This window comes from Caretta caretta, chromosome 9 (genome assembly GCF_965140235.1).
Source record: "Caretta caretta isolate rCarCar2 chromosome 9, rCarCar1.hap1, whole genome shotgun sequence".
NCBI lineage: Eukaryota > Metazoa > Chordata > Testudines > Cheloniidae > Caretta > Caretta caretta.
The window spans coordinates 103120011-103134575 of record NC_134214.1 but is presented as its reverse complement, the minus strand read 5'-3'; the positions used below and the strand labels follow the sequence as shown (position 1 = coordinate 103134575).

General features: G+C 55.4%; 1 protein-coding gene across 8 annotated transcripts in view; it reads right to left on the bottom strand.

The window, feature by feature from the left end:
- The window catches only part of NLGN3 (neuroligin 3), a 120697-nt gene that overhangs the window by 34931 nt on the left and 71201 nt on the right, over nucleotides 1–14565 (bottom strand). For 5 of the 8 annotated variants that reach the window (XR_012670061.1, XR_012670062.1, XM_075132623.1 and 2 more), the window contains 3 exons: nucleotides 14322–14381; nucleotides 5080–5229; nucleotides 2419–2604 (listed from right to left, as the gene is read on the bottom strand). The exons of 1 other annotated variant lie outside the window; for it this stretch is intronic. Coding sequence is in view for 5 of the 7 variants with exons in the window: in XM_075132623.1 (XP_074988724.1) it covers nucleotides 2419–2604; nucleotides 5080–5229; nucleotides 14322–14381 (396 nt within the window). In the remaining 2 variants the exon portion in view is untranslated. The remainder of the gene's footprint in view (nucleotides 1–2418; nucleotides 2605–5079; nucleotides 5230–14321; nucleotides 14382–14565) is intronic. 2 more of the 8 variants (XM_075132625.1, XM_075132627.1) reach the window with 1 other exon arrangement.

Sequence of the window (14565 nt, the reverse complement as noted above, 5' to 3'; positions counted from 1 at the left end):
GCTGTGCAATGTGTAGAAGATTGTGTTCGCAGGATGCTGGGACTGAAAGCTCTCACCTGAGGAGGGGAAGGCGGAGAGCTGACCCATTCAGCATCTGTGGAGACAGCCTGCATTTACTGGCTGGACTGGATGCAGGCTGCAGATTTACAAAGACAAATGATTCTCCCTGAGATAAGGAAGAGTAGCTTGAGACCGTCTGAGAGAAGAAATGGCCCAAATGGTGCACCATTACGAAGGAGTGACTCTGCCAGTGGGCTCTCTGAGCTGGAGAAGCGCTGCAAGAACTAAGCAGTGGGTGAGAAATCTTTTCTTAGGCAGGAAAGGAGCTTGCTATTAAGTGTAGGCTCTGGATTGCATTTAGTGTTTTTCTCCTAACTGTAACCTTATGGTTCCACATTCTTTTACTGGAATCTTTATCTCAAGCTCTGTTCAATAAACTCCAATTTGGTTTGACTATGAACCCTGTCCAAGCGCCTTGTGCTGAGGAGACTATGGAGTTGAGGTGAAACCAGTGAACTGGGCTGCACTGTCTCCAGAGAGGCAGCGGATCGGCATGCACTGTGGGTGTTCAGAAGCTAAGGGACTGGGCCCTTGAGTGTCACAAAGCGGAGTGTTTAAATTGCTAGCCAGCAGAAGTCACGGAGCTGTACCACAATGCCTTGTGTTGGCAGCAGCTGGTGGCCGGTGAGTAAGCAGGTAGGAGTAATTCACCCCAGACAGTTCGGGTACCCCCAAAAAGGGTCACAGCAGGTTGGCGTAGGTCACTGATGTCAATGTTGCAGAGGGTTGGGCTGAGGTTTTACCCCCATTCTGGCTTGGAGGCCTTCCTGCATTTGCATGTTAGTTTTTATCTTGCATCTAATGGTTGGTATGCGGATTTAATGAGGTCACATTTTCCCAACTGTTCCATTTTGCAGCAAGTTTAAGGTTCAGTTCTAGGTGCCGGGCTGAGTCTAAAGTGGTTCTGTGATCTATGAAGCAGGCAAATCACCTGTCATTTGTTGTTTGTCGATTTGTTAACGAGGGTGTGTCGACCTTCCAACTGGGAGGAAGCTTCCCAGCCTGGCTCCACAGACTCGTGATAGCAGGGATCATGATAGCGCTGTGGGCTGGAGCTCTCAAGCTCCCTTACTCTCCTTCCAGCCCAAACTGGAACATCAAAGCATCATCTACACAGCTCTCTGTAGAGCCCTAGTGTGAGCCCCATTGGTACAAGTCTGTGGACCTAGCCTGGGAGACTCTCCCAGATGCAGTGTGGACCCATCAGGAGTGTCTGCAGGGTGGGGCTGGGAAGCCGGTCACAAGATTTGAGAGACTTTAATTACACAGGAAGTTGGGAGAGTGTGACAGGGCAGAGTTAAGGTGACTTGGGGGCCCTAGCTCTGCATTTCCAGCCCTTACCATATCTGGAGTGCTGTTAAACTTCCCCTGAACTGTGAATTTCCCGGGCTCGTGCTTCAGGGCTTGGGGATAATGACATCTCGACAATGTATTTTACCCTCAGGTGCTGAAACGTCCTCTCAGGTGTAACCCAAGTAACACAGCTCTTGTCTGGGGAATGGGAGGAAACGACAGAACAGTCTGCAGCTGCTGCTCCCCAGCCAGTTCTGACCCATCTCTGCTTTGGAACCATAGGGTAATTAGTCACCAGAGCCCATCGCAGGGAGGGGCTGGATTGGCGGGTCACATTACACAGTTCAGTGTCATTTAACACTGCCTGGGCCAGGGATTCCTGGGGCTGAACGGCTGAAGGCGCCCTTCAGCCCAGGCATCAGGGGTCCGGGGAACTGTAGTGATATTTTCAAGGCTAATTCTGTGTCCAGTTATATTTCCATGGCCTTGCATCAGGGGGCCAGGATGAAGCCCCTTGTAGAGGTCCCAAAAGTGTCTGTCCACATCCTCCCAGTCTGGATTGGCGTCTGTTCCTGATCCCACACCCCAAAAAGCTACAGACCTACAGATCCAGGCCAACCCCACACGTAGGGTGCCCAAATGTTCCAATTTTATAGGGACAGTCCCGATTTTTGGGGCTTTGTCTTATATAGGTGCCAATTATCCCCTACCTCCTGTCCTGATTTCACCCTTGATATCTGGTCATCCTACCTACACATGCTCTCGGACACTCCCCTACCTTTGTTCTCCGGGGGACAGCCCATGCTTGGCCCATCTAGCACCTGTTAGATTGCCTGTTAGTTGCTTTCCCCTTCCCTGGGGGGTCAGTGTTACGCTCTTCATTTACAGTGGGGAAATGCAGGCCTGGAGAAGGGGGACAGAACCCTAGTGCCTTGCCTGCGTCTCTGTTGCTCTAACCACTAGATTCTCATTCCCTTTGCTAAGGAGTGCTCGGCAGCCCCTTGGCTCAGCAGCAGCACTGGCTGGGGGGTGGTTCACAGCCAGGGTGGGAGTGCCCACACTTACCTTCCGAGTGGTGGGAGAGAGTGAGCAGACTGACACAGGAGGCGCCGATGCCGGAGCCAAAGACAGTGATTCGCAGGGGGTCCCCCCCGAAGAAGGCAATATTTTCACTGATCCAGCGCAGCGCCTGGATTTGATCCAGCAGCCCATAGTTCCCCTTGGCTGCCTGGTCCCCGGTGCTCAGGAATCCTGCGGCCAAATGGAACCCACTTAGGACACAGCAAACAGCCGGTCTCCTGACCTCCCACAATCCCCTCCAGCCCCAGCCAGCTTGGGAGCCCCTCTCAAACCTCTGGCTGCGAGCACTGTGGACAAGGCCGTGCAGCAAGCCTCTGGGATCTCCTTTGACTGTGAGCCTCAGGGCTGAGGCCAGAGACCCCCACTGTGAGCCCTGGGGCCCCCATCCCTTGCCAGCCCCTGGCATCTCCCCACTGAGAACCCCCAGGAACAGGCTCTGAATCTCTTGGGGCCTCCATCCCCGCTGTGAAATGGAGGTGCAGAGGAATGAGCCTGCGTGGGCACTCAGCTGAGCCATCCGCTCACTGAGAGCCTTGGGCACCATCAATAGAGTGACTCAGGCCCTGAGCCCTGTCCAGCACAGGCTGCAAGAAGCTGTCCTGCTGGGCTGACAAACCCAGGAGTCCCCCAGCCACCTCCCCATCACCCAACAGGGCATCATCTCTCTCTGCCTGCAGACACTCTCTCATACACGAGCCAGAGTCCCTGTGGCTTTCACTGCTCTAGCAGGAGGCGGCGGCTCACTTCCCCAGAGTGGTGGGGCTCAGCCATCTGCAGGCTCCCTACAGCCCAGGGGAGCCGTCAGCTTCTGCCCTCGGTGATTTCTTCAGGCCAAACCATTGGCTTCGGGCATTAGCGAAAGAAACAACCAGGCCCCATAGTCCCTGACTCCAGCACCAGCCCAGAGAGGCACCTGTGCTCAAGGGCTCCAAGCACAGAGCAGTATGACTGCTGGTCGTGGCAGGGCTCACCGGTCCAGCCCCTAGCCTTCACCAGACCTGCAGCAGCTGGCAGAGCCAACATTCCTCCATTCTGCAGAGCATCCGGGCTGAGCATCCTGCCATCAGCCTTCGAACGCCTCCCAGAACCCAGGGCGCTCGACCAGCACTGCTTTGGGGGCGGCTGCGGGAGGGGAGTGGAAAGCCCTCAGAAAGCCCCTGTTCACAGACAAGTTGGGCTGGGGCAGAGGGAGGGTTTGGGGCTCCAGGCATCAACGAGGGGGCTCCGGATGAACCTGGCCACAGGAGAGGATTCCCAACAAGGCAGCTTCTCTGCCCACCTCAGGAATGCTCCAGCCCAGGCTCTTGGAGCTGGGGCAGGGCAGGGGGGAAGCTGTTGCAGAGCTGGGAAGAGGTGCCTGGTGCCTGATTTTGAGAAGCCCATGTGTCCCTAGCCCCAGCAGATGTCAGTGTGAGCTCTGGGAATCATGCCCCAGGAGTCTCAGGTCAGCACACTTCTCCTAAGTGACTCGGTCCCACATCTGCAACTGGCCTGCCCTTGCCAATCCTCCCTCCACAGGACAATCTGTCAAGGGAAAGGTGGAAGAATACACACACTGCAGGGACCAAGCCCACAGGCTGCCCTGGGGGAGAGGGGCTAGACATGGCCGTGTCCATCTGCAGCGGCCAGCTCTGCATGGCTCCAGCGCTGGCAGGCCCACTGGCCATTGCCAGGAGCAGAGCTGTGCCCTGCAAGCACTGACATAGCCTGGGTCTGGGCTCTTCTGTGGTACACCGGAAGGGTAAGCCATCTGCCCTTCGAGAAAGTTCCCATCGATCTGTTTCCAGAGGCAGAATGGTTGGGACATGTCTCAAGGGGCGGCTCATTAGTGCTGGCCAGGCAGCTGCTGCTCCCAGCCTCCAGGGAGGAGGAGCTGGATAAACACATGTATTAATTATTTAACCACAGATCAATATTTGCTTTCAGCTGAGCCAGGCTGTGTAAATGAAACTAAACTCCTCAGCCCAGGGAGCCTCAGCTCCCCTAGGGCCCAGCCGCAGGCATGTACAGAGCTGGCAGAGAGGTCAGGAATGGCAGCAGGAAGCAAGAAGGGCCAGCTAGAGGCCCCAAGACCACTCCCACCGTTCTCAGGTGATGCTAGCAGGACTGAACAGTCTCGATGACATCCTCATCCCTCTGCCCCAACCCTTCTGGCCATAACCTGACCCCTTCCTTGGGCCCCTTCCCTGAGCCACGGGGAGACATGAGGGCAGGGCTAGAGAGGCCTGGGCTGAGGTTCTACCCTCACCTCTGTGAGCAGACCAGGATCTGCAGCTAGAGGAACTGCAGGGGAAGGGCAGAGCGCAGCCTCCAGCAGGGATACCAAACTGGCCTCCTCATGGAGCTTCTGACCCCACAGGGCGCAGCAGGACTTCCTTCCAGCCTGTCAGCTCCTCTCTGAGCAGGCCACTTCCCTTCCTAGGCCAGCCTGAGCAGAGTCCCCCTGGAGCTCTGCCCTCCCGCAACACCCCTGCCCCTGGCCCTCGGGGCTCTGCCCTCTGCTCCCTTGCTCCCTGCCCTTGGGGCTCTGTCTCCCACACTCCTGCTCCCCCCACCTAACAAGAGATGAGTCCCTCAGGGCTCTGCCCCACACATCCTTGCCCCCCTTTTGCCCCCGCCTGGGAGCTGGCCCTGCTGCACCCATACCTAGCACACCCACGCGGTAGTTGAGGGTGATGACGATGACGTTGCCGTAGCTGGCCAGGATGCTGCCATCAATCATGTTCCCTGTGCCCTCCATGTAGGAGCCACCATGGATATAAACCATCACGGGCTTGGCCCCACTGTCGCGAATGTCTGAAAGAAGAGGAGGTTAAACACAGGACTCTGCCAGAAGGGGCGGACCCAGGGGAGGGGAACAAAACCAGCTGCCAGGACCTGTGGAGGGGTTGCGCTGCAGCCATTGCCCACGCCAGCTAAGGCCTGGGCATCTCACCCAGAACAAACGGAGCCCAGCCCACCACAGGTCATGCAGTCACCTGCCCTCTGGGATTCCCAGAGACCTTACAGGCCCAACCCCCTCGGTGCCAGATCCTGGCACCACTTCTCTCACCAGGCCCACGGAGCCAGCTGCCCCAGGTGGGTCAGGGCTCTGCAGGCCACAGGCCCACTGAAAGGGATTCCTGGCCTGCCAGCCCAGGTGGTGCATTTCCCTGGAGATGGGATATTGCTGTACGTCACTCAGCACTGGGCCCATCCTGGGGCTCCTTCCCCAGCAGCCTGGCAGGGAGCGTTCTGCATGCACAGGGGCTGCAGGAGCCTGCAAACACCCCAGCTGCAGCAGGCTGGTGGCTAGCTGAGTCCTGGAAGCTGACATTGCTTTGGGAAGGAGGGGGGATGTGCAGGACCTGGGGCAGGTGGAGAGAGATCACAGCTCGCAGTTCTGACCTTGCCATGGAAGGCAGGAACCCCTCTGTCTCTTACCACGTCCTCCTAGCTCTACTCCCAGTGCCCAGACACACCATGGTAATGAGGGGCAGATAGACTGACCAGAGGGGCACAGGGAATGGGGGAGATGGAGGAGCAGGGAATGAGGGGAATACAGGAGAGTGGGGACTGGACTAGGTCCTGTGGAATGGAATGCCAATGGAGGGGGTGCTGGAGAGTGAGGGGTCATGGGGGGAGGAGTGCTACATGATATGGGGATATGGGGGATGGGAGGCAACAGGTGCCCTCTCTTCTGTCTGTGAACATCTCAACGGAAGGTCCTGCTGCACCCCCAGCCCTGCCCCTGGCATGCCTGCCAGAGGAGTGGGCACTGGAGCCCCTCCATCTCTGGCTACAGACCTCACGCTCCTTATGCTTGGCCTCAGCATCTCTCTCGCTCTCCTCAGCAGGCGCTGGGGGTCCAGCACAGGTAGGTCAGCCCTTTGCTGACTCCTGCCCTGTTTTCTGTCTCCCGAGGCAATGCCTGAAAGGGCCAGTGCCGGCCACTGGCAATACTTTTGCGCTGGCTGAGCAGAGGCACACAGCCATGTTACAGGTGCTCCTCTGCCGCCTGGCCTAGCCCTCTGACCACAGCATCCCCTGAGGCTGGGACCCACTTCTCTATAACTGCTCATTCGCCTAGCTCCCCTTGCTCTCCCTGCTGAGTGCCAGCAGCCGAGAGCCCCTGCAGACACACAGTGATCCCAGGCCAGGCAGGCTCAATTCTGAGCAAGACAAACCTTCCAGCACCCTCAGCAGGACAGGGGCCCACAGGGTAGTGAGACACGGGCAGCGGCACTGGTTGGCCATGGACCCCACTGGGCTACCATGCATGCATTGGGCCTGGGGCCTTGGTCTCTCCTTTGGATGGCTGCCCTGGTGAAAGAGATGACTTTTCATACCCCAGGCTGGCAGCAGACAAACAGGGCAGCATCACCCCAGGCCAGACGGTTGACGGGGCTCAGACGGGTCTGCTAACCTCAGCTCTGAGTTCTCTGTGGAACCAAGCTGACTGCTGCCCCAGACACCAACAAGCGAGACCTTCCCAGCACTCCTGACAGACACAGGGGCATCTGGTCCTTCCTCACCCCCATCTTCCCAGGGGAACCTGGGGAAGTCATGGCCCTTCTCCCTAGAAGGGGCCTACAGGTCAGTGTGCCTGTGAGAAGAGCATCTCCTGAGGCTACAAGCAGAGCCCACCCATTAGCCCTCTACATGTGGCCATAAGTGTCCCCTCTCTGCAGGCCCAGCGACTCCCAAATGCCTCAAACTCTCTGGTTGGCTGGCGCTGAATCCCCTTTGAGCAGGCAGAGGCTGGGCAGGGCTTTCCCCAGAGGGAAGTTCTCAGGCTTTCAGCCTTGACTTGGGAATGCATTTGGCATCTAGCTTAGTCTCTTGCCAAGGAATTTACCGTCCCCCTTCACCACACTCCTCGCTGAACCCATCCCCACACACCATGCTGGGCAGGATGAGGACATCCGCTCCATTGTACAACTGGAGGCTGGGGCCAGGAGCGGCCCACAGTCACGCAGAGAGCCTGCGGCACAACCAGCCTTGAAGCCAGGACTCCTGAGTCCCAAGGTGGCTCCTTAACCACTAGACAAAACAGCCCTCCTCTGATGCTGTGATTTGCTTTTGTCAGACACACAAACCTCTCAAGCCCTGACCAAAGGCTGGGGAGACAGCAGCATACAGGAAATGGCCACTGAGGCTCCCAGCCCGAGCTCCAGTTGTTGGAATGGCCTTTTGGTGGCTGCAGCTGGAGTCAGAACTCTGAGGGGAAAGCCCAGAACTACCACCAAAGCAGCGTGTCCACAGCCTGTCAGGTTCATTGGGGGTGGTTTAATTATACCGAGGGACGAGCACTCTTCCAGTGGTATAGAGGGGCTACACAGGAGACCTTACAGCGGTGCAGCTGTAAGGTCCGTAGTATAGACGTAGCCTAAGGGGATTGTCTGTGACTCCATGGTAAGACTGTTATAGTGATCCAGGGGTTCACATTTGTTACTGGCTTGGTGAAATCTAATTATAGAACATACTGCCAGTTTGGGGTGTCTGTCCTGTTTTTGACAGTCTGCCCTGAGGTAAGCACTTGTGGCCATGAGGCACTTCAGACAGCTTGACAAGCATGACTTCCAGAAAAGCACCCTGTCTGGATCTGAAGACATCAAGAGATGGAGAATCCCCATTCCCTCTGGGAGTTTGTTTCAGTGGTTAATCACCTTTGCTGTTACAAATCTCTAGGGCCAGATTAACTCTCCTGTGGGTCTGGGGCTATTAGATTTTATGGGGCCCCTGTATACAAGTCTGTTTCCTGGGAGGGAGTTTGGTGCAGGATGGGGCTGGGGCAGAGGACTGGGATGCAGGAGAGGGTGCGAGGTGCAGGCTCCGGCTGGGAGGTGCTTACCACGGGCGGCTCCTGGCCGGCAGCGCAGCAGGGCTCAGGCAGGCTGCCTGCCCTAGCCCCATGTTGCTCCTGGCAGCGACTGGCTCCTAGCACATCTCTGCAGCTCCTGGGCGGAGGGGGACAGCATGTCTCTGTGTGCTGCCCGCGCCTGCAAGCACCGCCCCCAGCCAATGGGAGCTGTGAGGACAGTGCTGGGGGCGAGGGCAGTGTGCAGAGCCACCTCCCCCCTTGCCAGGGGCCATAGAAACATGCAAGCAGCCAGCCGCTTCTGGGAGTGGCATGGGGCCACAGCATGCAGGCAGCCTGCCTGAGCATCTTGCTGCTCTGCGGGACTTTTAGCAGCCCAGAGTTGGAGATCGCTGCCTGTGATTTATTTTTGCAGGGCCCCCCCTTGAACCCAGGCCCTGGGCTGCAGCCCCTAAATCCCTGCCTTAATCCAGCCCTGCAAATCTCTGCTTAATTTCTAATTTGAATTTATCTAGCTTCAGTTTCCAGGCATTGGGAAGGATTAGATTCTTTGTCAGTAAATGTTGATAAGTGTCGATTTCACCATGCACACACAAACTAGTGAAAAGATATTTCCATTGATAATTAACAACATTTACTGATAGGCAAAGTAAGAAAAATGCTGCTTCAGAAATTACTAATTTGATTGAAAAGTATTTACTTAGCATAATTGACATGTGATGTTGACAATATGTGTTTTAACAATTATAAAGCTTTAACTTTTGAAATCTCAATGTTTACTGTCATTTAATTATTGTCTGACACCCCCATAATTTTCTATGACTATGAACATTTAAAATGATAAAAAATCTTTAAAAATACTTAAAACCCAGAATTTTGTGCACTCTGAAAATTTTAAAATCAATACAAATCTAACAAATGCTTAGAAATAAACATTGCTATTCTCCATTAGAAATGATCAAAAACTTTAATTAGGCGTGGCAGAATTCAATTTTACAAACCCTTTAGAACCCACTATTTCTCCCTGGGAAGGAATTTATATGCTGTGATCAAATCACCTCTCAGTCCTCCTTTTGATGGGCTAAAAAGATGGAGCTCTTAAGTTCTCTCACTGTCAGGCATTTTCTGCAGCCCTCAAATAATTTTTGTGCCTCTTTTCTACACCCTCTCCAATTCTGGACTACTGCAGGGTCAGAACAGCCCCTGGTGTGTAACTTAGAGCAACCCTGGGGCTGCTCTAAGTTACTGCAGCTTGCTCAGTTGCTACCTGTCACTTGTGGCACAAGCAACTATGGCCACAGCAGCATAGGCTACACCTCCCAGCCCAGCCCAGTCCTTAGGCTGAAGCTCGCCAAATGCATCGGGGGCACCAAGGGGATTCTCACTTGGCTTTTACAAGCAGCTTACAGTCCCTGGTCACTGTCAGAGCAGCGTACCTGTTGGTGCTGAAGGCAGAACCCTCTCCTGCTGTGTCACCAGGTGGCAGCAAGCCCCGCGACTGCACCTGGGGTGGAGAATTCTTTGAGGCAACTACAGGGAGGAGTTGCTACACAGAGCATCTGGACATTGTCCTGTGGGTGGGCCGCACAAGGTGGAAAGTCTACACGTTCTGGACCCTTTCTCATTTAAATCCCTCAGACTGGGTCCCTCTTCAGACCTTTCGCATCTCAGCCCCGGCGGAGCTAATGTCTCTGGCAGCAGCATTCTCAGCACAGCGGTTTTTCAGTCCTGCACATGGGACTGCCATCACCAAGCCACTTACCCCCTGGTGCCTTAGTGTAGCTAAGCCAGTGCAGCATGGGAGACGTTGTGACACAAAAGGGGAAGCTGCTTTCTGCCCTCCCCCCCCCAATCTAAGCACCCATGTGTACATACATAGACACCCCCGTTCCCAAATGCCACAGCTGCAGTGAGGAGGCTGAGGGCCACACAGTGCCAGAGAATGTGCAATCCTCAACATTGCGTCCGCCAAGGATGTTGCCAATGAGGTGAATTTATCACAGTGATGTGCACTGAAGACAAACACCAATTTAGGTCACAGTACAAGGGGTTCTGGGATGGGGCAGGGATCACAGGGGCAAAAGGCTGCAGATGGAAAGACAGGCTGGTTTTGCCAGGTTAAATTCCATCTGCCAGAAGGGTGCCCAGAATGCCATAGGACTCTCACAATTCACCAGTTTCCACTGACATCAGTTTACAGCTGTGTCCTCTGTAAACTTCCCCACCTGCCAACATGATAGGCCAGTTGCCTTTTATACTGAGTAACAGTCAACTTTGCAGCTTCCTTAGGCCTGATCTACATTCCAAGTTGCTCCGGATTAAAATCACATCTTCAGTTAAAGTGATACAAGACCATACCTGGATGCTGGGAATTCAGTTTAAACCTGGCTTGTATCAATAGGGAATCGAGTGAAGTTAAATGGATACAAGCCAGGTTTAAACTGAATTCAGAGCATCCAGACAGGGTGTTGGACCAGTGTGACTCAGTCAGCTTAAAAGCCCATCTTCAGTTATGCTGCTGCAACTGTGTAGGGCAAGGCGTTGGCCTCTGGGCACAGCAAGGTCCTTGCTGATCTGCAAATTTTGGGGCCTATTGTTTACTCCCACTTGCTCCACCCTCGTTTTTGTTTTCACTGCCAGCAATCTGGGCTCTTTGTGATTCAGGGGGAGACACCTCCTTGCACTAGCTCCTCCAGGCAGGAAAGGACCACAACCCCCCCTTTCTGCACCTTCCAGGGACTGAGGCGCCCTAGGGGGAACCCTACTCCATGATTACTGGCAACTGCACATGGAACCAAGAGCATTACAGAGACTCGAAGGCAGCAGCGGCAGAGGCCATGCCTAAGCCATCCATGTACCAGGCTCTGCTGCCTCAGCTAGCCACATGCCCCCCTTCCGGAGGGCACTGCCCAGTGCAGGAGGTAGGACTGTCCATGTAGCAGCCTGCTGGGAGTCACACCTGCCCTCTAGGGTGTGGAACAACAGCTCCTGTCTCTGACAGGAGAGATGCAGAGTGGGAAAGGACTGGAAGGGTGTTCCCCTAATGCAGACCTCCCCACTATAGCCAGACAGCTATATGGAATTGAGTATTTCCCAGCGCCCTGGGGCTTGAGCCCAACTTGAGGCACCAGGGCTCCCGGGGGTTTGAAAATATTTAATGGAGCTCTGCTCCAGCTGATTTTAAGCCCTGAATCCACAAGACCAAGCGCAGCGTAGAGGCTCAGAGCTGAGAGGGCAAAGATGGAAAATCCCAGCACCACATTTCTTTCTCTAAATCTCACAACTTTTGGGGGGCTGGCTTGTGACTCCTGACCATCTGGGGTTGGCCATCTCCTCCTGGTCTCACACACCAGACCTCCAGAGTGGCGTGTGGCTTGACCCCATGAATGCGTGAGTGTCCATCAGGGACCCTGGTGGACCCAGGGAGCAGCCATGGGCCCTGAGAGGGTGAGAGAACCTGGCTATGCTCTGATGTGACTGCTGGGAGCAGGCTCCCCCTTTCCTTCCTAGGCTTGTCTGAGGCTCTGGCCAGGAGCTGAGCAAGGCCAGCCCTGACAATGCTGTCTCACTACCAGGGGGGTATCGGGACACACAGAGAGGGGCAAATGACTGGCCTTTCGTACCAGCCAAGGGAGGCTCCAGCAGGCAGGGCCACATCCTCCTCCATGTGTCTCTGGTCTCTAGTACACCTAGATACAAACTCCAGAGCCCACATCCGCCCCACTCTCCACCACCATCCCCCTGGTGTCTTGGGATCACCCTTCCCACCCAGTTGCTGCCAGCCCGGTCGTTTCCCTGTCCAGCTCTATGCCTTGGTGATCTCCCATCTAGTCTGCTGTGCTGCTCTCCAGCCCCACTCTGACCTTGCAACCCTTGAGCCTGTCCAGACACTGCTCCCACCACAGCAAACTCCAGCTGCTCCTTCTCTGAGGCGCTGAACAGCTCTGGCCACGCAGCTGTTGCCTCCTGCTGCTGCCAGATGAACTGAGAAAGGGCCTCTTAGGCTGAGCAGCTGGAAACCACTGCCTTAGCACCCCCCCAGGAAGAGCCCTGCACTCCTTGCCTGGGGGACAGTGTTGGCTGGGAATCGACCCCTGCGGGGCAGGCTGGGAGCCCCGTGGCCACCACATTGAACATGAATGTACCACAGGGAACCCTGCACTGGCAGAGATCGAACTGGTCTTCTCTGCCTCTAGATTCTGAGCCTCGCTGATTCCTTAGTCCAGGCCTGCTCCATCTGAGACATCAGCACCCCATGTTCCGGGGACTTGATACCAGGGTGCTGGCACGATACAAAGCATCTGGTGCGCACCCGACCCCCTGGCCAATCATCACATGCACTGCCCCAGCAGCAGAAAGCATGCCTGGCCCTGGGTGGCTGCTGCCCATGGCTCCACCTCCAGCCGTGGGCTTAACTTGGGGAATTCTTGCCTATTCCTTTGTGGTGGATCTAATGTTTAGCCACCCAAATGCCAAGGTCATTAACTCACAGTTAATCAGGCTGCCATCGCAATGACCACCACCTGCCACAGGGCAGCACCACTTCTCCCAGTGCCCCCTACTGACTCAAATCAGCTGCACCCTCCCATACTGTCCAGGCCCCAGTTCTGCATTGGACATGGCAGGCAAAATCAGATACTCCTCTCCACTCTGCTGAGAAAAGCCACCTGCCAAGGCTGATCTGTCCCTGGCCACACAGAGCCCAGCTCCCCAAGAGGGGTGGCCAAGCCACTGAAGTAATGCTTGCCTTCCCTCCCGTTCCCACAGCCAGGCCCTCGTGAGACCAGTTGCCAAATTCACCAGCTCATTGTGACAGCGTGCAGACAGTGCCCCAGTTCGCTCCTGCCAGACAGCCCCATCCAGCACTGGCATGTTCACTCTCTCACCCACATGCTCTGCCATACCCTCAACAAGCAGCACAGCATGCCTGTCCTCACCCACGCCTGGACAGTATGAGAGCTGCTGTCCTCCTCGAATCCACTCACATGGGGCTTGGGCCCAGAGCTGGCAAGTTACTGACTCACGAGCAGAGTGTTGTGAAATGCATGGTTGCCCTTAACAGCAACTGTGCAGCAAGCACAACCAGGTATTTAAAGCAGAAGATCATACACCCAAATGGGGGACTTCTGTCCCCCTCAAATCTAACCCGCTGAGCTAGCCTGGGTGACGTTAACCGGACACTACGGCACAACCTGCAACAGAACGCTCAGGGCTACTCTCTGCAGGTCCAGTTGCCCTTCACTGGACAGGTGACGGGCATCCCTGCTCCTAAATGAAGATGCTAACCCTGGAGAGAAAGCAGAGGCCAGTAAAGTGACAGTGCTCTCTTCTGCAGGTCTCCAGAGCTCCTGACAGCTCTGTGCTCAGCATCTTGCCTTCATACATATTTCCAGTTTCCTCTGCACCTGCAGTGGGGAGTGGCAGTGGCAGAGCGCACGCGAGTGGACGCATGAGAGAGAGAGAGCGAGAGAGAGAGTGAGCCGGACTAGACTCTAGATAGCAAATCCGGACATGGGTTAAAACAGGCCTGGACTGCGTTCTGCCATATGCATGCTCCCTGCAAGCCAGTGGGGCCCCAGAGGGAATTGCACGGGACACAAGGGGATGAGGTCAGGTGTTGCCTGCTCTGACACTGTGCACGGTGGGGAGAAGGGAGGTTGGGATGGCAGCATGGGGGTGGAGCCAGAAAGGAAAGTCTCTTCATTGACACAGTAAGTCTGAGGTTCAGCGAGAACGGAGGCTGGAGGTGAAATGTGACTGGGTGTGGGGTGAAATCGACCCAGGCACCCTTTGGCTCCTCTCTTGTTCACATGTCGCCATGCTTCCTTAGAGCCTTTTGCTCATACAGAGGCAGACTGGGCAGCCAGCAAACTCCTTCTAAAGCAAAACCCCCTGAGCTTCCCCCAAAGGAAAGGTATGAGCACCCCCTGCACAGCCGGTCACCCCACCTGGCCACCCCGTGCAACTGCTCAGCCCAAGGAAACAAAGACACAGACAGACAGGGCTCCCTGAAAATGGCAGAGAATGGAAAGCAAACGGATTTGCTTTGCGTGTCATGCAGCAGCAGCAGCCTCGAGCACAGAAATACCTTCATCTTCATCCCCGTCATTATCCGCTAAGTCCTCGCCCTGTTTCTTAGCGCTGGCTCCTAGGGACCAAACACGAGGAGACAGAACAAAAAAGAAAAACAAAAAACAAAAACAAAAGAGAATTCAAAAATAGCATGATAGCAGAGAAGGAGGCCAGGCCCACAGCACCACCTGGCTACTCACACCGCATCTCTCCATGGGCTCGGCCAGTGCGGCTGGCCAAGCACAGCCACAGTTCAGAGC